Source organism: Adiantum capillus-veneris, chromosome 6, assembly GCF_014529385.1.
Source record: "Adiantum capillus-veneris isolate H3 chromosome 6, ASM1452938v2, whole genome shotgun sequence".
Taxonomy (NCBI): Eukaryota; Viridiplantae; Streptophyta; class Polypodiopsida; order Polypodiales; family Pteridaceae; genus Adiantum; species Adiantum capillus-veneris.
In genome coordinates this window covers 23,945,248-23,970,952 of record NC_140936.1, presented here as the reverse complement: position 1 = coordinate 23,970,952, position 25,705 = coordinate 23,945,248, and the positions used below count along the sequence as shown (strand labels likewise).

The 25,705-nt window shown below is 44.4% G+C and overlaps 1 protein-coding gene across 1 annotated transcript in view; it reads right to left on the bottom strand.

The window, feature by feature from the left end:
* Nucleotides 1-1,378: 1,378 nt before the first annotated feature.
* The window catches only part of LOC147455263 (NADH dehydrogenase [ubiquinone] 1 beta subcomplex subunit 8, mitochondrial-like), a 68,524-nt gene continuing 44,197 nt past the window's right edge, over nt 1,379-25,705 (bottom strand). The window contains exons 3-4 of the mRNA XM_086515230.1: nt 1,831-1,926; nt 1,379-1,749 (exon numbers count right to left, since the gene is read on the bottom strand). Coding sequence (XP_086371356.1) covers nt 1,693-1,749; nt 1,831-1,926 — 153 coding nt within the window. The 3' untranslated portion in view covers nt 1,379-1,692. The remainder of the gene's footprint in view (nt 1,750-1,830; nt 1,927-25,705) is intronic.

Sequence of the window (25,705 nt, the reverse complement as noted above, 5' to 3'; positions counted from 1 at the left end):
TTATAGACAAATACACTTCGAGATATTTAAGACATGCCCTCTTGATACGGAGAATTTTCCACACATGGATTGTACTCTTAAGCGATTTAAAAATTTGGCGGAAGACAATTTCTTTGTATCAAACATAGATTTGATTTCTCATGCAAAACTTCAAAGACACTAAACATGACGAAAACCGAAAACATGTTACGGTGGATAAATATTTGTTAGTGGCATTCATCACACCAATTCCTTGTTCTTGACCGACTATTGGCCAAACAACGTAAGGCACTGGGTTTCACATGTGGGATCATTCAACCGTGACTCATGGTTGCAAAAACGGGCTCCATGAAAATACATCCCGCTCGACCGAAAGTAGACTAAGGACTACATAATCAAGAGAGAGACAATAAACATTAAACGCTATTTTCAAGGGACTGTGTATGAATTGTCTTAGAAAATTGTGCACAAAAAAGCTACTTAATTATATGGATAGAAGTATGTAAATGTTGTGAATGGCAAAAAGAGATGCATCCACCTATACAATGTACGTGGATGCAGCTTTCGGACAAGCGAAGGCTGCAAGTGGAAAGCTATTACGAATGTGGGTATGAATATGATGGGTGATGTGCACACAAAAAAAAAAGTATGAATCACATCTTCAAAATGAGGCACATTGGATTCGGGAATTTCACAAACTCAGCTTTTCAATTGCCAACTAGCTCATAGAGCATCGATCAGCATTGCTTGGGACTCTTGAGTCTTACCCTGGGACCTTTTGGGGTTCATATGTTTTGCAAAGTAGTACTTCAGCTGGCATTACCAGTCAACCATGATTAGGACTCTTGGATCATGATTATGATTGTTGTCTGTCCGACTTGCAAATCAGCCACTAAACCATGATTAGGACTCTCAGATTATGGTTACGATTATAATTATGATTAAAATGCTCAAAATCTGAAATCTCAAGAATGCGCATTCCTTTAAACAAGATTCTAAAGAGGGGGCAAAAATCATATCGGGAGCCTTCACTGCCAATTCCAAACCTGCCAATTTTGAGCTCACTAACTCTACGCTAGACTGCAATTCCACTTGCCAAGACATTTCCCTGAATGATTGGTGTTGAGAGCCCTGCCAGATTGTTCATCTTGTCAAACTGCAACGGCATGGTCGTCATCAATTTTGATCGAACAGCAACTCAACGGCAATTTGCACCATCCCACATATGACCAACTGTCTGGCATTTGTCGATGGCAGGCACAAAAAAGAGAGAAATGTTAATCTTAATCAATTATCTCCTCTCCTTAATCAAAGAAGGAGAGCATCTTCAAAGATTCTTGACTAATAGTGAATTTTTTAATGTTGTAGGGGCATACTATTACTCAAACACTGCAAAAAATCACACTAACAAAAGTTGACATTCCTAAAAAAATATCCTCCAAAGACGAGCCCTCTCTCTCACACACACAAAGACAAAATGTTTTGTGAGCACAAATGCCCACCCTCTTCTGCACTAGAATAGACAACAAAAAGCTAGAGCATGCAGGTGCCAGCGGCAGTTTCGCTTGTTTGCCCCGCATACATCTAATTTGGGGGGTGTCTTATACACAATCCTTTAAAATTTGGAAATGAGAATGTAGAGAGGGTAAAGTAACACACATCCTGCCCTTTTTCTGAGGTTTGCTTTTATATATGAACATCACCAGAATCATCTCATGGCTCTCCTCCAAGCTCAACACGGAGGTTGTCATAGGGAAACTCCTTCGGTGCCTGCAAAAGCCCCCATGCAGGAGTGAAACATGTCTGCAATTTTCTTGAATTTAAGAATGAAGCACATGTTTTGATACCTACATAAGGCATCTTATTAGGCTTGTCATTCAAATATGCCAAAAATCCAACAAGTCCATATATGCTGAGCCCACCACATAACCATGCGAGTGCTTCCCACTGCAACAGAATTTAATGGTCACAGAAACAAGTTACCAACCAAAAATAGAGAGAATAGTTTCTCATGCTGTCGCAAACCCACAAGAAGATACTAAAAATTTAAGAAAACAATTACTAGAAAGTTTATTACACTAAAAAGACTTGACCTTCAAAGCAAACTTTGGATAAACTTGGTACACATTCCCAAATAATTACTTCATGGAAGTGTTAAAAAAAAATCAAGTCCAGTAAAAGGAGCTATCTCATCCAGCTTACTTGTGAGCTACCTACAATGTGCCTTCTATTCCAACTTAAGGCCACACCATTGACAGCCAACCAAATGGTAATTTGATAAATATGCCTTGAAAAAATTGGAAGGTGCATTGAAGCCTGAAGTAATTGGATGATGTAACTAGGCTAGACCATCTAAATAAGACTTCCACGAAAGCATTAACAGCTACTGGTGGTAGAACAATATGCAAGATAAGCCCAGATTCAAGGTACATACTCATGGTAGTCAATTGTCACCCACAAGACAATATAACCATCAGCTCCATCATGCATAGGATTGACTAAATACTATGACATCCCCACTAACATCGTCAGTGCCCAATAGCCGGTGTACAACTAGGTACCAATATATGCTTCCACACACCCACAGTACACACACACAACGAGCATACATCAATACAAAGATATGCATACTGAGTTTCTGTCATAACTCTAGAGATGCAGGGTAGACTCTACCAAAATGAAGCCTAGCACTAAAAGAAGAACTAAATGGTAGTTGCCAAGGCAGACGGACAACAGAAGATAGAAAGAATTAGCACAATGAAAACTTCACAATGTGAACTCTACATGTCTGAGACTGCTTTATGACTAAAAAGTATACCTAGATGAATCCAAGATAAGCCCAGACTCACCCTTAAAGGAAAGTGCAAGGCATAAACTCATGGTAGTCACCCACAAGACAATAACAACCATCAATATCGTCAATGCCCAATAGCGGGTGTAGATTCTCAAGTCAAGATTCTACCACGACACAGCAGAGATTCACTTCAAAACAGTTCACAAAAGACGACATGGCCCGGCGTAGTTCCGTGCCAAAAGGTATTGGCCCCAAAGACTGGCGCCCCTTTCGGTATTTATTTTTATTTAATCTGTGTGCAAAGTACAAAGAGCCCACGAGTGCTCACTCTCAGACTCTGCATCCAGATGCTCTAAGAAGTGAGGCCTTTGGGCGTATTTATTCTTACAAGGGATGCCCAAAAGCAGAGCCCCAAAAGCTTTCAAACTCAAAAGCAATTGATCTCCAAAAGCTTTAAACTTAAAAGCAAAAGTTCCAAAAGCAACTGGTTCCCAAAATCTGCCAAAAGCACTCAGCGCAAATTACGGAAATTCCGTACAGCTGCCACGTCAGCATGTCAGCGCGAATTGTGGGCGTCCGTACAGCTGCCACATGATCAACCAGTCACGTTAGCCTATCCACGCCTTCTCTTGGGCATCTGCCATGTCAGCAGTTGTGTGTGTGTGTCTAGGAGGCTGCCACGTCACCAGTTTGTGACATACCCCCCCCCCTTGAAAGAATTGTAATCGCCCTCGATTACACCTACAAAACAGACAGAGGCCATAAACTGTCTTAGTAGACACTGACTGTTAGTACCGACGCGCTAGACACATCACATCTAGCACTTGTACAAATCAACGGTCAGCTGCGGGAAGGTGAGATCTGCGAAATTTGGGGGTTCTACTACGGAGTCTGACTGCTGAAAACTGAAAACGCTGGTCTAACTGCTAGTTTCGTCGCGGAGAATCTGCAAAACGCTAGGTTGACTGCTTGATGCAAAAACGCTAGGGCTGATTCTGCTGTTTCTGCTAACGCTAGGGCTGATCTATGATCTGCTAGAAAAACACTAGTGGATCTGATGTCTCCTGCTATAGCCAGGTGAATCTGCAAATGAAAAACGCTAGCTGATCTGCAATGCTGAAAATGCTGGCTCTTGGTCTTTGGTAACGCTAAGTTATCCGCCGGGGGGAGTCTTGTTGAGAAGGTGCTCTGCTACATGTCAGGTCCCTAATGCCTCTTCTGCCAGAAAGTGCTAGCGCTAGGGTTTCTTATATACATGCTTGTCAAAATTGTCCTACCCAGTTTCCCAACAAAAGTCACTTAAAAATAATAAGTGAAAAATGGCTAAAATGGGGAAAATATCTACCCAAGTGCCTGGATATGCACGGCCTGCGAACAAACTCACAAAAGTGCCAGAACCCTTCCTAAGCTAATTGAACTGAACTGAACTCAACCCTTGTCATGAAGTAGCTTGTCCACGTACACATAGGGTTAGATGTGCACGTGACATCCCCTCCGTTTCAAAGTGAGGTACAGGTACCGAACTGTATGGCGTCGAGGGAGATCGCCAACAGCGTCTGGAATCCTGGGAAGGACTCTTCGCCGGCCCACTCTGATGTGTGGGCCGGCGAGGGAGATCGCCAACAACGTCTGGAATCCTGGGAAGGACTCTTCGCTGGCCCACTCTGTGCGGATACTTGAACTTCATAAAGGTCTGCAACGCTTGCTTCTTTGGGCCGCGCCAAAAGCGACACAAAGTCATCTGTGGCTCCTTCAATGCGTCAACTTCGTCTATAGTCATGCGTCTACCTTTTTCAAGAATCTCCGAGGATGAAAATTCCTGAAACCACTTCCAACACAAAAACATGAACATACCCATTCCATGTAAAGTGATTGGAAAAATTCTAGCCTTCTTTAAAGTCTGTGCATACAATGTAGATGAACATGTTGACGGAGTGCCAAACCCGTTCATCAAAAGCACGCAAATAATGGATTCGAAACTTGTCTTTTGGATCTAAATCAATCGGTGGCAAATCACAATGGAAATGCCGATGCTTGATGCTCAATTCTTCTTGTGCTCTTTCTGATACTGTGTCATGCCAAGGAAGAGACATGGAATGTGAATTCCTTGAATGCAAACATTTCATCTTTTCATGAGTAATCCGCATACATCCGTGCTCATTCATGAGTGAATCGTGTCGTGCAATATGTCATGCCTATGAAAAGGGATCACATAAGGACGGTGACTAAAATACAGGAAAGCATCACGAATGAAACACTCGAACAATGCGTGCTAACTAATCATTCGAACTCAGAATACTTCCTGTGGGGGTTCTTTGAACCTCGACTCAAGAGCGAAGATCGGTTCTTCGAGATTGATCAAATCTGTAATGAGGTTAGCTTCACTAGACAAAGTATCAACTAAACCATCATCCTTGTGAACAATCGCATCTTTATCCTGCAAATCATCATGCTCGTGAATAATCACATCTTGATCATGCAAATCATCATGCTCGTGAATAATCACATCTTGATCATGCAAATCATCAAGCTCGTGAATAATCACATCTTCATCATGCTTATCATTATCATGCAAATCATGTGTATCGTGCTTTGAAGAAGAAAAGACTGAGAGAGTCTCCTTCTCCTGATTCTTGTTTATCTACGCCTGCACACTAGAAAAGAGTCGAAACAACTCTTGCATGTGTTGGGCTCTCTGCACTTCCGCCAAGTGCGCTTGCTCGCGCTCACGCTCTAAGGCTGCCATTCTTTCTTCATGTTCACGATCCAATTCTGCCTTTCGTTCTGTGCGCCATGCTTCTTGTTGTAACTTCATCCTGTCCATCATCGTCTAGACCAAAGTCTCCATAGGAGTTGGTGCAATCCTTGGCGTAGATGGGGACAGAGGGGGGAGGGTCAGAAAAACCTCCTGGTGGGAAAAATTCTTCTTCGTCACTTCCATGCTCGTCACTTCCATGCTCATCACCTCCATGCAAAGTATCCATTCCACTTCAGGTGATGACCATACATTGAAGTCTTGGGTTCTTAAGTTCACGAGGAACTTGGGTTCTTGTGGTTCTTGGGGGTCTTGAGTTCTTGAGGTTCTCGAGGTTCGTCTTTAGCTTGCAATCTTTGTTAGAGAAGGATCTTCTCTTACCCGAGCTCTCTCTTTCTTGCGGGTGCACCCCTTAGCGGCCTTGTGCTCACACCAAGGTTGCTTTTTCCCACCTCACGTCGATTGGCCGACCACTAAGTGCACGGTCCACTCTCAATGAGTGAAAAGAGGCACAAGGGGAGGTTGGACAAGCCCTTCTTTCTTGGGTTTCCTGTCACTCTTCAAAAACACGATTAGGAATCGACACGCCCAAGAGGACTTGGGTTACGTGCGACCGCAATAAGTAAAAAAAATTCTTGTGGTTCTTTCCTTGAGTGATACAGAACACTGCCAAAGCTCTGATACCAATGTAAGGTGCAGCAGATGTGAATGTTCAACTTTGCTCAAGATGAGTGCTCCGAACTGTGCTCAAGGTTCCTTTTACTTACGGAAGGGAGAGCCTTCCGTTCTTTTAGTGTGAGAGTGCAAATGATCACAAACAAAGTGGCAAACACTGTGAACGAGCATGCTAAGACTGAGAGATAGAGAGAGAAGAATATGTGTCACATGACACATCCAACCCTATGTGTCCGTGGACAAGCTACAGCATGACAAGGGTTCATTCAGTCCAGTCAGTCTAGCTTAGGAAGTGTTCTGGCACCTTTGGCATGCCCGGGCACTTACAGTAGATGCATATCCAGGCACTTAGAGTAGATGCATATCCTCTGGTTGCACACATCATGATCATCAGCATTACCATCAGAATCCAACACAATCCATCAGGGGCATTTTCCAGTGCATTAAACCTATTTTCCCTATTTTTGACATTTGCCACTTATTATTTTTGTTGGGCACTGAGTAGGGCAAATTGGGTAAGATAATATATAAGGAAACCAAGGCTAGCATCATTTGGCAAAAGAGAAGGAGAACACAGACACAAGTGCAGCAAGTTCCCCCTCTCTCTCTTAGCAAGACCCCCCCTTGGCTGGCGTTTTCCCTCACCTCAGCCCCTTCAGCGTTTTCAGCCCCTCGGAAAACCTCAGCCCCTTTTGCGTTTTCCCAGCCTTGCCTTGGCGATTTTGCACAGCCATTTCAGCCAACTCCATGGCGATTTCAGCCCCAGCTTCATAGCGTTTTTCAACCTGCTGTACAGCGTTCTCAGGCCTTAACCAGCGTTTTCAACACTGGTTGCGGCAGCCAATTCAGCAACAGCCAGCCTTCAGTAGCGTTTTTGCATCAGCACATTTCAGCACTCTTAGCGTTTTTGGACAGCAGAGCAAGCAGCATTTTCAGCCAACACTTTAGCAAGCCAAACAGTACCAGATCAGCCGACAACTCCTACCCCTTGCAAATTCATCAAGCATTCCGTTTTCAGCCATAGTCTCATCACCGTCGGTCTCGACATTGCCATTAGATTTGCATCGACATCTTGTATCAGATTGTGCAATCAATAGTAGACCACTCTTGCCATCGAGAGTGGGGCCTTTGGGAAGGGTTTTACAACGTCTCTGGTGTCGTATTCTCTTCTCTCTCTATCTCTCAGTCTCATGCACCTTCACGCACAATGTCCATTCACTTTGTTTGTGATCATTTGCACTCTCACACTAAAAGAACGGAAGGCTCTCCCTTCCGTAAGTAAAAGGAACCTTGAGCGCAGTTCGGAGCACTCATCTTGAGCAAAGTTTAACATTCACATCTGCTGCACCTTACATTGGTATCAAAGCTTTGGCAGTGTTCTGTATCACTCAAGGAAAGAACCACATAAATTTTCTTTTTGCTTGTTGCAGTCGCACGTAACCCAAGACTTCTTGAGCGTGTCGATTCCTAATCGTGTTTTTGAAGAGTGACAGGAAACCCAAGAAAGAAGGGCTTGTCCAGCCTCCCCTTGTGCCTCTTTTCACTCATTGAGAGCGGACTGTGCACTTAGCGACCGGCCAATCGACGTGAGGTGGGAAAAAGCAACCTTGGTGTGAGCGCAAGGCCGCCAAGGGGTGCGCCCGCGGAAAAGAGTAGAACTCGGGTGAAGAGAAGATCCTTCTCTAACACAAATTGCAAGCGAAAGAAGAACCTCAAGAACCCAAGACCTACAAGAACCCAAGTTCCTCGTGAACTTAAGAACCAAAGATCACAGTGCACGGTCATCACCCGAAGCGGAATGGATACTTTGCATGGAGGTGATGGGCATGAAAGTAGTGAAGAAGAATTTCCTCACCATGGAGGTTTTCCTGACCCCTCCCCCTTCGCCATCTACACCAAGGATTGCACCAAATCCTATGGAGGCTTTGGTGAAATCGATGATGGACATGATGGCACAACAACAAGAAGCGAATTGCGTTGCGCTAGCACAACAAGAAGCGACTCGCATTACTTTGGAACGCGAGCGCCATGCAAGAAAAGAAAGAAAACAACGAAGAAAGGAGACAGCCGAAGAAGGACGAGCCGCCTTGGAGGCCGATCGTGAGGTTCAGAGAGACCTATGCACGCAAGAATTGGTTCGACAAGTTCTTGCCTCGAAGTCCGAACCAGCCAAAGATGTTGGTAGTTCCTCAAGTGGCGCAAGCCGAGATGCGGACTCCAACAACCCAGTCACAGAGAAGTTGACTTTCAGTAAGTATGATGGTAAGATGGATGCCACAGTTATTTATTCTTGGTTGCATCAATTTAATGCTGATTTTGCGACACCTAAGAAGACAGGAAATAGCAAGGTTTTGACGGCAGCTACGTACCTTGCTGGTGATGCCATCAATTGATACCACGCATGGCAAGAGGCACAGTTAGCCGCGCACCTAGAGGAAGCCGACGGATTCATGCCCCTTTCCTTCAATTGGGCTGATTTCCAAGACAAGCTCAAGGCGCGGTTTATGCCACCTCAGTACCTCGCACGATTGAAGGACGATTGGCGCGCTCTTAAGCAAAATGGCACTCAATTACGCGAAGGATGCGGAGCGCAAGGAGGCATTCCTTTATGGATTGGACGAGTATATCAAGTATGATGTCGAGGTACTTGATCCAATCGATCTCAACAAGGCAGTAGCGATTGCTCTCGCACAGGAGATGAAGCACAACAAGGGTAAGCCTAAGGAGAACAAGACGTCTCAAGGAACCTCTCAGAATTCTTAGAACACGCAGAATGGTAAGAACGGTAAGAATGGTAACTCTTCTAGCCCATCTTCCTCTAATTCTTCGGAAAAGAACTCTAACAATGAATCTAAGGGTAAAGCTAAAGCACCTGCAAAACCTAAGCTAACCCCAAATGCAAAAGCTGCACAAGAAATTATAGGAGGATACATCACGACTGAAGAACAAGTGATTTATGCTAAGGAAGGTAGATGTTATCAATGTCACGTCAAGGGTCACATTAAGAAGGCCTGTCCTAAGACAGCCCCACCTAAAGAACCAAAGGCACCCACAGCAACCACAAGCACTTTAATGAACCAAGCTCAATCTTCTCATGTCTCTGACACACACATTGATGAGTCTCTCATGAAGTGTTATGGTCATGTAAAGGGTCGGCGTTTTATCATATTGTTTGATCCAGGTAGTGTGCATGATCTGATTAGTGCCTCTCTTGTTGAGAGAGCCCGCCTAGAGGTTAGTCAGAAATCTCCTCTCAAGGTTTCTGGCTTCGCTCCCGATATGGACTCTCTCATCACAAAAGAGTGCCTTGATGTGTTGTTTACAGTTTAGCAACCTGCTTTCCGTATGAAATTTCTCGTGTCTCCTCTTTCAGGATGTGATGCTTTTGGGCATTAGATGGTTTTGTGAGCATAACCCTCTCATTGATTGGGACACTCTCACATTAAATGCCAAGACTGACTCCCCCATTATCATTCGTGCTGAGGAGGGTTTGCATTCTTTGCCTCTCATCTCTTATGTGCAGGTAAAGCGTCAGTTACGACGAGGAGCACAAGCGGCATTCATCTATGCTGCTCCAGTTTCCCAGAGCATTCAAGCTCCAACTAAGTATTCAGATTTGTTAACCAAGTTTAAGCATCTCTTTTTACGAATGATCTTCTACCCGTCTCCCACCCGAGCGGCCCGAGGACCATTGCATCGACCTTATGGAGGGGGCACAGCTTGTCAGTAAGGCTCCCTACCGTTTGACCAAGACACAGGAGGAAGAGTTAGAGCGACAACTCACGGAGTTGGTGGCCAGAGGATTCATACGTCCTAGTGTAAGTCCTTTTGCTGCTCCCATTTTGTTTGTTCGCAAGAAGGATGGTTTGTCTCGTTTGTGTGTTGATTACAGGGCTTTGAACAAGATGACCGTCAAGAACAAGTTTCCAATGCCTCGCATTGAGTATATCCTTGATAGGCTCAATGGGGCAAAGGTTTTCAGTAAGGTCGATCTCACGAGTGGATACCATCAGGTACAGGTATTCAAAGGCGACATCTTCAAGACCGCTTTTCGCACCGAGCGAGGGCAATGGGAGTATGTTGTTATGCCTTTTGAACCGACAGGTGCCGTGGGTACATTTAATCGTCTCATGGTAGGCCGTTTCGGTGATATGGTCGGTGTATGTGTGTTCATCTTTCTTGATGATATTCTCATTTTTTCTGGATCGTAGGAACAACATGAAAGGGATGTCGAAAGGGTACTAACCCGTTTGGATGAGTGTCAGTTGTACATTCTAGCTAATAAGTCTAAATTTTTTCTTACTGAAGTCACTTATCTAGGTTATATCATTTCTGCAGAAGGCGTCAAGCTAGATCCCGCGAAGGTGGAACAGGTTCGTAATTGGGATTTGCCCAAAACTGCATATGATGTGCGTTCTTTTCTTGGTTTATGTCAAGCATATAGTTCGCACATAGAGAATTTTGCAAGCATTGCCGCACCTATGACTGATGTTTTGAAAGGGATAAAGACTCCCCGTCAACGCGTAGACTTGCCCGATGCAGCCATTGAGGCTTTCACAACTCTCAAGGTTGCGGTGACAGAAGCACCGTGTCATAGGCAATGCGAGCAACTCTCCCTTTTAGGTATGGACGGATGCGAGCAATGTCGCCATAGGCGATGTGCTTCAGCAGCATGGTCGTCCTGTAGCTTTCCTTAGCCAGAAGCTCAATAGTGCGGAAAATGATAAAGAACTTTTGTCTGTCATTCACTCTCTTAAGCATTGGAAGCATTTTCTGTATGGTAGAGAGATTACAGTTCGCACAGATCATCAAGCCTTCAAGTGGCTCCAGTCTATGCCTAGTGCACATTGGAGTGATCGCCAAGCACGGTGGTCACAATTTTTTGAGCAATTTGGAGGTTTGATTAAGTATGTGCCTGGAAAAGCTAACCCTGTGTTGCAAATGCATTGAGTCGCAAAGGACATATTTTGGCTCTTGAGTCAAGGTCCACATTTTCTATTCACGGTGTGTCTTTCAACAACATGAAGAATCAGTATGCGGATTCCGAATTTGGTAAGTATTGGTTGCAGGCTCTTGCTTCCCAAGGGCCAAGCAACTATCTCATTCGTGATGGTTTGTTGTATTTTCGTCAATGTTTATGTGTGTTGCCCTCTCTCAAGCCAACCATATTGCATGATGCACCTGATTCTCTCACGGGTGGGCAAAGGGGAATGAACACCACTTTAGAAAAAATAGAAAGATTCTTTTATTGGCCTAAAATGCGAAAGGATGTGTTTCGTTATATCACTCAGTGCACTATATGTCAAAAGATAAAAGCTCCTCGGGGTAAGCAGCAAGGCCTCTTGCTTCCGGATGGACATTTTCAAGATATTTCCATGGATTTTGTGACTAACCTTCCACCAAGTTTGCATTCAAAGAACACTTAATGTTTGACAATTGTCGATCGTTTCAGCAAGTTTTGCATGTTGCACAGTCACCGCACAAGATGTAGCACGGTTGTTCATTAAGCATTGGTACCCCCTCTGTGGTTTGCCAAAATCGATTGTTTTAGATAGGGATATTAAGTTCACATCCAATTTTTAGCGGACACTCTTTGAAAATTTTGGCACTAAGTTAAATTTTTCATCGGCTTTTCATCCACAAGCATCTAGATGGTCAGACAAAGATTTACAATCAATTGGCTTTTGATGTTTTAAAGTCATATGTGCATGATCAGCACTCTCAATGGAAGCTTTATCTCCCATTGGTTCAAGCTATTTTGAATGACTCTTTTTCTTTTGCCATTGGTCGAACTCCGTAGGAGGCAACTTTTGGCTGTCCATTCCAGTCACTTTTGACTCGTTCGGTCAGCCAAATGCCTGATGCCAATTCTCAAAGTCAGTCATTGGATGAGATTTCTGAGAGTGTGAAGCTTCAGCTAAGCAAGGCTCGGGAATCTTATTCACGGCAGGGTAATAAGCATCGTCAGGATGTTTCGATCAAGGAAGGGGATTGGGTGTATTTAAGAATCATGAAGCAACGTCTTAAGCAAGTTGGAAAGAAGTGTCCCAAGTTGTCTTTTCGAATGTATGATCCATTTCCAGTCATTAAAAAGATAAATGAGGTTTCAATGAAATTGCAGTTGCCTAACTCATGGTCAATGCACAACGTTTTCCAAGTCTGCTTAGGAAGTGTTCTGGCACTTTTGTGAGTCTGTTCGCAGACCGTGCATGCCCAGGCACTTAGAGTAGATGCATATCCTTTGGTTGCACACAGCATGATCATCAGCATTATTATCAGACTCCAACACAATCCATCAGGGGCATTTTCCAGTGCATTAAACCTATTTTCCCTATTTTTGACATTTTTCACTTATTATTTTAAGTGACTTTTGTTGGGAACTGAGTAGGGCAAATTGGGTAAGATAATATAAAAGGAAACCAAGGCTAGCATCATTTTGCAGAAGAGAAGGAGAACACAGGCACAAGTGCAGCAAGTTCCCCCTCTCTCTCAGCAAGACCCCACCTTGGCTGGCGTTTTCCCTCACCTCAACCACTTCAACGTTTTCAGCCCCTTGGAAAACCTCAGCCCCTTCTGCGTTTTCCCAACCTTGCCTTGGCGATTTTGCACAGCCATTTCAGCCAACTCCATGGCGATTTCAGCCCCTGCTTCATAGAGTTTTTCAACCTGTTGTACACCGTTTCAGGCCTTTGAACCAGTGTTTTCAGCAGCCAATTCAGCAAGAAAATTCAGTAAAACAGCCAGCCTTCAGTAGCGTTTTTGCATCAGTAGATTTCAGCACTCTTAGCGTTTTTGGACAGCAGAGCAAGCAGCATTTTCAGCCAACACTTTAGCAAGCCAAACAGTAGCAAATCAGCCGACAACTCCTACCCCTTGCAGATTCATCAAGCATTCAGTTTTCAGCCATAGTCTCATCACCGTCGGTCTCGACATAGCCATTAGATTTGCATTGACATCTTGTATCAGATTGTACAATCAATAGCAGACCACTCTCGCCATCCAGAGTGGGGCCTTCGGAGGAGAGTTTTACGTCTCTGGTGTCGTATTCTCTTCTCTCTCTATCTCTCAGTCTCATGCACCTTCACGCACAATGTCCATTCACTTTGTTTATATCCATTGCACTCTCTCATTAAAGAATGGAAGGCTCTCCCTTCCATAAGAACAAGGAACCTGGAGCACAGTTCGGAGCACTCATCTTGAGCAAAGTACAACATTTGTTCCGCTGCACCTTACAATATGACACCAGAAAAGTTGTCAAATCCTCCTTCGAAGGACCCACTCTCTATGGTGATAGCGGTCTACTATTGATTGCAGAAATCTCTACAATGCAATGGACTTGCCAATGATGTCAACGATGATGAGGACAACGACGAGACGGGCTGAAATCTGAAAACGCTAAGGGGTGTGAAATCTGCAAACCTTTATCTGCTGAATTTTGACTCTATGTTGGTGACGACGGAGACAACGACGATACGACGACGACACGCTGAAAACGCAGATGCTGAAGTCTACGTTTTCCAGGCTGAATCTCCAAACGCTGGCTGATATGACCGTGCGGCGAAGAACTGCTGCATGAAGGTGAGATTTGCGAGATTTGGGGGTTCTACTGCGGAGTCTGACTGCTGAAAACTGAAAACGCTGGTCTAACTGCTAGTTCTGTCTCGTAGAGAATCTGCAAAACGCTAGGTTGACTGCCTAAGGCAAAAACGCTAGGGCTGATTCAGTTGTTTCTGCTAACGCTAGGGCCAATCTGTGATCTGCTAGAAAAACGTTAGTGGATCTGATGTGTCCTGTTGTAGCCAGGTGGATCTCCAAATGCAAAACACTGGCTAATCTACAATGCTGAAAACGCTAGCTCTTGGTCTTTGGTCTTTGGCTGAAAATGCTAAGTTATCCGCCCGGGGGGGATCTTGCTGAGAAGATGCTCTGCTGGATGCCAGGTCCCTGCTGCCTCTTCTACCAGAAAGTGCTAGCGCTAGGGTTTCTTATATACGTGCTTGTCAAAATTGCCCTATCCAGTTTCCCAACAAAAGTCACTTAAAAATAATAAGCCAATGAAAAATTCAACTTAGTGCCAAATTTTTCACAGAGGGCGCGCCAAAAATTGAACATAAACTTAACATACCTATCTGAAACGACTGACTTTGGCAAACCACAGAGGGAGTACCAATGCTTTATGAACAATCGTGCTACATCTTGTGCGGTGACTGTGGCCTTACAAGGAATCAAACATGCAAAATTTGTTGAAACGGTCGACAATTGTCAAACATTGAGTGTTCTTTGAATGCAAACTAGGTGGAAGATTAGTCACAAAATCCATAGAAATATCTTGAAAAGGCCCGTCAAGAATAGGCAGCGGTAGCAAGAGGCCTTGTTGCTTACCCCGAGGAGCTTTTACCTTTTGATAAATGGTGCATTGTGTGACATAATGAAGCACACCTTTTCGCATTTTAGGCCAATAAAAGAATCTTTCTATTTTTTCCAAAGTGGTGTTCATTCCCCTGTGCCCACCCGTGAGAAAGTCATGAGCATCGTGCAATACGGTTGTCCTGAGAGAGGGCAACACACATAGACGATGACGAAAATACAACAAATCTTCACGAATGAGATAGTTGTTGGGCCCTTCGAAAGCAAGAGCCTGTAACCATTGCTTACCAAACTCGGGATCTGCATGAGGTTCTTCATGCTGTCAAAAGACACACCCTCAATAGAAACTGTGGATCTTGACTCAGGAGCCAGGATCTGTCCTTTGCGACTCAGCGCATGTAACAAACTGCTGACGTGTCGACCTACTGAAGAACAGAGCTACCGGCCGAGGGACCTAAACCCTAAGAAGAACAAGTAACAGAAGAAGTGTCACAAAGTGATGACGTGGTTGTCCAAGAGCAGAAACCCTAACCTTAATTTCTGCCAGAAACCCTAACTGCTGAAACCCTAATTCTAGAAACCCTAACCCTAAAACCTGCAAACCCTAATTCTAGAAACCATAAGAAGAACAAGTAAAAGAAGAGGAAGTCCTACCAACTTATGGGGACTCGTCCGATGGGGCCCAAGTGACATAAAGGCATTAAAATAAAGCAGAACACACTCAAAGGACTTTGCACATCAAAATATGATGATGTGGCACCTGTACAGACGTCCCAGAATTCGCGACGGATTTTTAGGGAAATCCCGAAATTTTAGGAAAGTGATTTTTTGGGGTCAGCTTTTCATATTTGATGCTTTTAGGCTTTGGGCCTTTAAATATGAGCCTTGGGGACCCTCTCTGGCACTTTTTAGCGCGCATATTGCAGAGCAGGTGCTCTTCGGCTGTTGTACTTTGCGAATCAGCAGTAATATAAAGAAATACCGAAAGGGGCGCCAAGGTTTGGAGCCAATACTCTCTGGGGTGGAATTCCGCCACTCTCTCTCTCTCTCTCTCTCTCTCTCTCTCTCTCTCTCTCTCTCTCTCTCTCTCTCTCTCTCTGTTCAGTTGTTATTAAAGTGCTAAAAGTCTGTTCAGTCTGTTCTTTTCTATTGGCACGTGGTGCCCGCCTTGTGACAGTGGTATCAGAGCATCGGGCGTGTGCTTTTCTGAAAGCATACCGGTCCTACAAAAGAGCAGACAAAGCTATTGGAATTATTATGCGAGGTATCTTCGCCCAGCTATTGGAATTATTATGTGAGGTACCTTCGTCCTCCAATCCGGACTTATTTAGCCACTTCCACCCATACTTCATCGTGCATCAGGCGCGCTCCCATCTTCACCGCTCATGTCTTACAGGGCATAAGCCAATTAAGATCACTTGCAAGAGAAGGATCCAGATTTGTTTCAAGTCACTGTTTTTCTGACAAGCAGTGCCATGCAGATGTTGATGTCTACAGCTACCAAGCAGCATACTCCAAGTACTTGGCAAACTTTCAAGAAAAAAAAAAAAGATTGCCCGAAGTTATATGGTTTCTGACATCTTCCTTCGGAGTGCAACTTCTGGCAGAGTGGGGTATCCTGAAATGCTTGCCATGGAAACCCTAGCAAATTACAACTTGAAATTTCTCGACATCTCTCAATAGATGTCTCTTCACGAGCAGATGACCTTGGAGGTCCAGTGCGATTGCTATCTTGGGGCTACCATCGCCGTCAAAGAAACACCGTTTGTCCAAGAGCTGATGGACCATGCTGTGCTCGGCTACGACTTCATGGAAGAAACCTAACCCTAATTTTTGGTGCAGGTTTGAGGATGGAAAGTCAGTCGACTTTTCGAGCTCGACTAATGTCGAGATTGCTTTTTAAGTTTGAGTTCTGTTTGATCTTGTTTGGTGATCCTGTTTGAAATTTGTTTGAAATGGATGGTATCTGTTTTGAACTTGTTTTGGTGCCGATTTGAATTGTTTGACTCTGGTTTGATACTGGTTTCAATAATTGGTGATTTTACTTCCAGGTGGAGAAGTGAGAAATACTGTTTTGGTATTGTTTGAACCTCGGAACGACGCAGGCCGATATCTGGGGAGCGTTTCGTTGTATGTTTGAAAACCTCCGAACGACGTAGGCCGATGCCTGGGGAGCATTTCGTTGTATGCTTGTAAAATATTATTGTTGTGACTCCCAGTCCGGACCTGGATGGTTATGCGGGAGGAGTATTAAGAAGTCTGAGCAATGGTTACTCTCAGCACCTCCAAACGACGCAAGCTGCGGTCTGGGGGCGTTTGGTTGTAAAAGGCCTCTATATCTCCCGGCCCGGACCTTTTTAGGTTATATGGGAGGAGTGATGAGGGAGTCGTTGAATATCTCCCGGCCCGCACCTTGTTAGGTTATGCGAGAGGAGTGTTCATCGGCGACTTTATGTTTCTATGTCTTGTAACATGCATATGTAAGCATTTGTGTTGCATTGTGATGTGCCAACTACTAAATATTCCTAATTGGATGAGATTGCCTACGTATGTAATTTTAGTGCATCAAGACACCCGTGGAAGATCAGTACGGTCTGGGTGTGATGGCTAATTTTACTACGCCAGAATATCAAGAGTTCCGATCTAGACGAAAGGAGAAGCTAACTCTTTGATCAAAACAGCCGAGAGGAGAAGCTAACTCCTTGATCAAAAGAGCAAATTGATTGTCCCTCGGAATGTCCCTCGGAAATTTTTCAACTAACTTGAGTTGTTTTGCAAATTTGTTGTAATCGAGGACAATTACTCTCTTTCAAGAAGGGGAGATGTAACAAACTGCTAACGTGTCGACCTACTGAAGAACAGAGCTACCGGCCGAGGGGCCTAGGCCCTAAACCCTAAGAAGAACAAGTAACAGAAGAAGTGTCACAAAGTGATGACGTGGTTGTCCAAGAGCAGAAACCCTAACCCTAATTTCTGTCAAAAACCCTAACTGTTGAAACCCTAATTCTGGAAACTATAACCCTAAAACCTGCAAACCCTAATTCTGGAAACCCTAACCCTAAAACCTGCAAACCCTAATTCTAGAAACCCTAAGAAGAACAAGTAACAGAAGAAGAAGTCCTACCAACTTATGGGGACCCGTCCGATGGGGCCCAAGTGACATAAAGGCATTAAAAATAAAGCAGAAAACACTCAAAAGACTTTGCACATCAAAATATGATGATGTGGCACCTGTATGGATGTCCCAGAATTCGCGGCGGATTTTTAGGGAAATCCCGAAATTTTAGGAAAGTGATTTTTTGGGGTCAACTTTTCATATTTGATGCTTTTAGGCTTTGGGCCTTTAAATATGAGCCTTGGGGGCCCTCTCTGGCACTTTTTAGCACGTAGATTGCAGAGCAGGTACTCCCCGGCTGTTGTACTTTGTGGATCAGCAGTAATATAAAGAAATACTGAAAGGGGAGCCAAGGTTTGGGGCCAATACTCTCTGGGGTGGAATTCCGCCACTCCGTGTCGCGTGCTCTCTCTCTCTCTCTCTCTCTCTCTCTCTCTCTCTCTCTCTCTCTCTCTCTCTCAATTCAGTTGTTATTAAAGTGCTAAAAGTCTGTTCAGTCTGTTCTTTTCTATTGGCACGTGGTGCCCGCCTTGTGACAACGCATCTGCAACAACAGGGTTAGCTTTACCAGGCACATACTCAATCAAACCTCCAAATTGCTCAAAAAACTGTGACCACCATGCTTGGCGATCACTCCAATGTGCACTAGGCATAGATTGAAGCCACTTGAGGACTTGGTGATCTGTGCGACATACAGAAAATGCTCTCAATGCTTGACAGAGTGAATGACAGACAGAAGTTCTTTGTCATAAACTGAATAGTTTATTTCTACACTATTTAACTTCCGACTAAGGAATGTAACTGAACGGCCATGCTGCTGAAGCACAACGCCTACGGCGACATTGCTCGCATTCATCCATACCTCCAAGGGGCAAGGATGAGACACAACGCTTCTATCACACCGCAACCCAGATAAGTAACTTCAGTGAGAAAAAACTCAGATTTCTTAGCTGCAATGTACAGCTGACACTCATCCAAACGGGTTAAAACCCTTTTTATATCCTTTTCAAGTTGTTCCCGCGATGCAGAAAAAATGAGAATATCATCAAGAAAGATACACACACACACACACACACACACACCAACTATATCGCCAAAACGGACTACCATGAGACGGTTAAATGTACCCACGGCACCTGTCAATCCAAAAGGCATAACCACATACTCCCATTGCCCTCGCTTTGTGCGAAAAGCGATCTTGTAGATGTCGCCTTTGAATACCCTTAACTGATGGTATCCACTTGTGAGATCGACCTTACTGAAAACCTTTGCCCATTGAGCTTATCGAGAATATACTCAATGCGAGGCATCGAAAACTTGTTCTTGACGGTCATCTTGTTCAATGCCCTCTAATCGACACACAAACGAGACGAACCATCCTTCTTGCGGACAAATAAGATAGGAGCAGTAAAAGGACTTACACTAGGACGTATGAATCCTCTGGCCACCACCTCCGTGAGTTGCTGCTCTTACTCTTCTTCTCAAGTCGTGTTCAAACGGTAGGGAGCCTTACTGACTGGCTGTGCCCCCTCCGTGAGTTCGATGCGATGGTCCTCCTGCCCCTCGAGAGGGAGATGGGTGGAAGATCATCTTACAAAAAGAGGTGCTCATACTTGGTAAACAAAGCTGAATACAGGTCTGGAGCCTGAATGCTCTGGGTAACTCGAGAGGCATAAATGAATGCCGCTTGTGCTCCTCTTCGTAATTCACGCTTCGCCTCCATATGAGAAATGAGAGGTAAACAATGCAGACTCTCCTCACCATGAATGATCATGGGATAGTCACTTTTGGCATTTAGAGTGAGAGTACCGTCTGCTCAATCAATGAGAGGGTTATGCTCATGAAATCATCTAATACCCAAAATCATATCACATCCTAAGAGAAGACACGACAAATTTTCGACGAAAGGCAACTTGTTGAACAGTGAATAACACATCAAGGCACTCTTGTGTAATGAGAGAGTTCATACAGGGAGCGAAACCCGACACCTCAAGAGGAGTTGTCTGGCTAACCTCTAGGTGGGCTCTCTCTACAAGAGATTCACCAATTACATCATGCATATTGCCAGAATCAAACAATATGACAAAACGCTGACCCTTACATGACCATAACATTTAAAGAGAAACATAACATTTAAAGAGAGACTCATCAATGTGTGTGTCAAAAACATGTGGAGACTCAGATTGGTTTACTAAAGTGCTTGTGGTAGTTGTCGGTGCTTTGGGTTCTTTAGGTGGTGTTGTCTCAGGACAAGCCTTCTTAATATAACCCTTGCAAGACGTGACATTGATAACATCGACCTTCCTTAGCATAAATGACTTGTTCTTCTAGCGTTATGTATCAACCTATAATTCCTTGTGCAGCTTTTTCATCTGGGGTTAGCTTAGGTTTAGTAGGCGTTTAGCTTTACCTTTAAAATCATTTTAAGAGTTCTTTTCTGAAGGATTAGAGAAAGATTAGCTAGAAGAGTTACCATTCTTACCGTTCTGTGGGTTCTGAGGACTTTGAGAGATACTGTGAGAAGACTTGTTCTCCTTAGGCTTTCCTTTGTTGTGCTTCATCTCCTATGCGAGAGCAATCGCTACCGCCTTGTTAAGCTCCATGGGATCGAGTACTTCGACATCAAACTTGATATACTCGTCCAACCCAAAAAGTGTCACGTGCACATCTAACCCTATGTGTACGTGGACAAGCTACTTCATGACAGGGGTTCAGTTAGCCTAGCTTAGGAAGTGTTCTCGCACTTTTGTGATTCTGTTTGCAAACCGTGCATGCCCAGACACTGAGAGTAGATGCATATCCTCTGGTTGTCAACGTAACCGCGAAACGTGTTTCACCGGGCCTGAAACGCGAAACGGGTGAAACGGTCGAAACGTTTCACCTGCAAGGTGAAATGCCTGGAGTGAAACGCCTGGAGTGAAAAAATTCCTTTAGAGAATTTGGCCATTAAATAGTTATTTATTTATTATGTATATGCTATTTCAAGGTTAACACAGCATGTGTCTCTACTCACTGCACTGTGAACACCTATTTTGTCGATACATAACTCTATATAAACACAAAATTGGCGTTTCGGTCAGACGTTTCAGTGAGGCCTTAACCTAGGGTGAAACGACACGTTTTGGGGTGAAACGCTTCGCGTCTGAAACGTTTCGCGGTTACGCTGCTTGTTGCACACAGCATGATCATCAGCATTACCATCAGATTCCATCAAGAGCATTTCCAATGCAGAAACCTATTTTCCCTATTTTAGCCATTTTCCACTTATTATTAATAAGTGACTTTGTTGGGAAACTAGGTAGGGCAATTTAGCCAAGTCAATATATAAGAAAACCTAGCTCTAGCACTTTCTAGCAGAAGAGGCAGCAGACCACAGTTGAAGTGCACCTTCTCAGCAAGACGGGAAGAGGACCTAGCGTTTTCAAGCCACCAAACACAGCCAGCGTTTTTCCCAAGTGCAGATCAGCCCCAACGTTTTTCCACTTGCAGATCAGCCTGGTGTTTGCAGTTTTCCTAGTGTTTTCCGCAACAGATACAGATTCAGCCCCTAGCGTTTTTGGACCAGAATTTCAGCCTAGCGTTTTTGTAGATTTCCGGCGTCATAACCTTCTCTACATCAGCCTTTTCAGTTTTCAGCATCTAGACACCGCAGATCAAGTCCCGAACCTCGCAGATCTCACCTTCTCGCAGCAGATCCTCGCCGCACGGTCAGATCAGCCAGGGTTTGTAGATTCAGCCCGGAAAATGCAGATTTCAGCATCTGCGTTTTCAGCGTGATATCGTCGCATCGTCGTCATCGCCGTCGTCACCGACATAGAGTCAAAATTCAGCAAATACAAGATTTGCAGATTTCAGCCCTTAGCGTTTTCAGATTTCAACCCAGCTCGTCATTGTCGACATCGTCGGCAAGTCCATTGCATTGTAGAGATTTGTGCAATCAATAGTAGACCGCTCTCGCAATAGAGAGTGGGGCCTTCGGAGGAGGGTTTGACAACTATTCTGGTGTCGTATTCTTCTCTCTTTATCTCTCAGACTCAGCACCTTCATTCACAATGTTTGCCACTTTGTGGCATCTCTACTTGTGCTACTTGATGAACTGCCCACATCTTTGACCGGTTGGGATTTCGAGTGAATACCTATAGGACCAACTCTTGCATGCATTGGTCTCTCTGCGCCTCACGCTCTAATTCCAAGGCCACTCGCCTTTCTTCGGGCGCTATGCGTTGGGCTTCGCGTTCTTGCTCACGCTCAAGCTCCATAGCTGCCTTTCTTTCTTCGGCCGCCAAGCGCGCTTAATCACGCTCGCGATCCAAGGCGGCACGTTGCACCTCTTGTTGTAGCATCATGTCCATCATCGAGACTGGACCAAAGCCTCCATAGGATTTGGTGCGACCTGGCGGGAAGGGGGAGGGTCGGAAAAAAATCCTCCTGGTGGGGAAATTTTTTCGTCACCAACTCCACTCTCATCACCTTCACGCAAAGTATCCATTCCGCTTCGGGTGATGACCATACACTAAGATCTTGGGTACTTAAGTTCTCGAGGAACTTGGGTTCTTGAGGGTCTTGAGTTCTTGAGGTTCTTGAGTTCTGTAGCTTGCAATCGGTGTTTGAGAAGGCTTTTCTCTTACCCGAGCTCAACTCTTCCCTGTAGGCGCACCCCTTGGCGGCCTTGCGCTCACACCAAAGTTGCTTTTTCCCACCTCACGTTGATTGGCCGGCCGCTAAGTGCACGGTCCGCTCTCAATGAGTTAAAAGAGAAACAAGGGGAGGCTGGACAAGCCCTTCTTTTTTGGGTTACCTGTCACTCTTCAAAACACGATTAGGAATCGACACGTCCAAGTGGACTTTGGTTACGTGCAACCGCAACAAGCAAAAACAATTCTTGTGGTTCTTTCCTTGAGTGATACAGAACACTGCCAAAGCTCTGATACCAATGTAAGGTGCAGCGGAAGTGAATGATGATATTTGTTGGAATTAGGGTTGCAGAGAAACGCACACAGCTTGGAGAAGACGAAGCAAGCTCAAGGCACACAATAGAGAGTATATTACTTAGTGTGCAATGGATAGATAGATAGCCCTAGAGTGATGGGCGTACATACAATGCACGGGGGAAAAAACCTCCTAAAGAGGGGAAAAATGCCCTGGCGGTCCTAATGTGTTCACACACATCACTACCACATGTATATGGTAACAAATCCCCCCTGGAGTGATGTGGTGAACGAGAGCTGGCACATCAGTAAAGGGAAGTGCCATGCCCTGAGGACATGATCAGTCCACAGAGGGGAGTAAGCCCAAAAGCTTTGCGGAAAGCTTCAAGCTTCTCACGAGACAATGCCTTTGTGAAAAGATCTGCAAGGTTGTCATGTGTTGGCACATAAGCCAAGCTGATCTCTCCTGTTGAGAGCCTCTCCCTGACATAGTGGTAATGCACCTCAATGTGATTTGTGCGAGCATGAAAAACCGGGTTCCTCGCAACTGCCAATGTGCTCTGACTGTCAGTGTAGATAGTGTTGGCAGTGTCCTGTCCAACACTCAAATCAGCCATAAGGCGTCTGAGCCATACACACTCAACCGTAGCTGTGAAGACTGCCCTGTACTCAGCCTCACAACTCGAAGTGGCCACAGTAGGTTGCTTCTTGCTCAACCATGATATACATGAACTGCCAAGCATGAAACAAAAACCACTTGTGGACCCTCGCTGTCAAAACAACCAGCCCAATCTGACTCCGAAAAAGCATATAAGTCTGGCGGCAATGATCCCCCCTTGGGATAAAACAAGCCAAGATGTAAAGTGCCACTAAGGTAGCGGAAAATCCTCTTGACAGCCTGCCAATGCTTAGACCCTGGGTTATGCATAAATCTACTGACCTATGAGACTGCAACTGAATATCTGGCCTCGTGTTGCATACATAAATGAGGCAGCCAACAGCAGTTTGGTAAAGAGTGACATCAGCAGGATCGCCAGCATCATATAGACTCAACTTCAAACTTGTTTCCATGGGAGTGGCAATAGGTTTGCAATCCTCAAGTCCAAACTTACATAGCAATGTTTCTATGTAACTTTTCTGACACAAAGCAATACCACCATCACACTGCTTAAACTGTATACCCAAGTAATGATGCAACAGCCCCAAATCTTTCATCTTGAAAGTAGCATTCAAATCAGCCTTAAATTCAGCAATGTCTCTCATTTGGTCCAGTGATCAGCAAATCATCGACATAAAGAACCACAATGAGAAGTACATCATCCTCACGCTTTACATACAATGTGCTTTCTGTTGGACTGTTACGGAAGCCTCGTTTCACCAAATGAGTGTCAGCTTTCTCATACCAAGCACGAGGAGATTGCTTCAACCCATACAAAGCCTTCTTACATCTGCACACTTTGTCCTCTTGTCCTTTTATGACAAAACCGCGAGGCTGCGTTACATAAACTTCCTCAAATATGCCACCATTCAAGAAAGCAGTAACAATGTCTAATCGATGCACATCCCAACCAAAATGAGCTGCCAATGCACATAGAAAACATACGACAAGTGGGAGCAAAAGTCTCTTCATAATCAATGCCTTTTTGCTGTGCATAACCCTTCGCACCAAGTCACGCCTTATGGCGATCAATCTCACCAGCCGGCTTGCGTTTCAACTTGTAAACCCACTTTGTAACAATGGCCTTTTTGCCAGGAGGCAAATCACATAAAGTCCATGTGTCATTTTCTATAAGTGCATCATATACTGATTGCATGGTAGCCATCCAATTTTCTGAATTCTGTGCTTCATCAAAAGACAGAGGCTCCTCAACATCACGTAAGCTAGACACAGCCAAAGCATAACAATTTGATGCATAAGATGCATGGCGAGAGCCTGAACGAGTACGACTAGACAAAGGTGCATCCAATTTACTGTCACGCAAAGTGTGCAACAGCCATTTTGGCATACCTCTAGCCTGCTCATTTTCAGCCCTTTCCTCATCAAGTACATCATGTACATTTGTATCAGTAATAGGCTGATCTAGAGCATTTTCAGAAACCCCCATAGGCTGTACATTTGCCTCATTGGAACTTACATTCGTATTTTCACCACTGAAAAGAGGCAACAAAGTGTCATAAATGTCATGTGAGCTTACATTACTGTCTCTAGTACATGACAGCAAGGGCTGAACAGAATCTTCCACAAACACTACATACCGAGAAACCAGAATACGTTTTGTTTGCGGATGATACAACCTGTAACCTTTGCTTTCAGCACTATAACCAACAAAAATACATTTGACAGCCTTATCATCCAATTTTTTGCGCTGCACTTGTGGCACCAAAGCATATGCCAAACAGCCAAAAACAAGCATGTGCTCAATAGAAGGCTTTCGATCATGCCATGCTTCATATGGAGTAATAGACTGCAAAGCTTTCGTAGGACACTTGTTAAGTACATAAGTGGCACACATGATGGCCTCAAGCCAAAAAGAATGCGGCAAAGCTTGACTTTTGACCATACATCGTGCCATTTCCGTCAGTGACCTGTTTTTCCTCTTAACAACACCATTTTGCTGAGGTGTATAAGGCACTGTACATTGGTGTTTTATCCCACGACTAGCCAGAAATGCATTAAATTCATGAGACATATAGTCCCCCCCTCGATCCGAACAGAGGGTGCCCATCGTACATTTCGAGACATTTTCATACATAGCCAGAAATTGTTTGAAGCACATAATGTCACGTGACACATCCCAACCCTATGTGTCCGTCGACAAGCTACACCATAGCAGGGTTCCCGTCAGTTCAGTCAGTTTGGATTAGCAGTGATCTGGCACTTTTGTGAGTCTATTCGTAGACCGTGCATGCCCAGTCACTTAGCATAGATGCATATCCTCCGGTTGCACACAGCATGATCATCGGAATTCCCATCAGAATCCATTAGCATCAGTTAGGGGAATTTTCCAGTGCATTTAGCCTATTTTCCTATTTATTGGGATTTTCACTTATTATTTTTAAGTGACTTTCCAACAAAAGTAGGTAGGGCAATT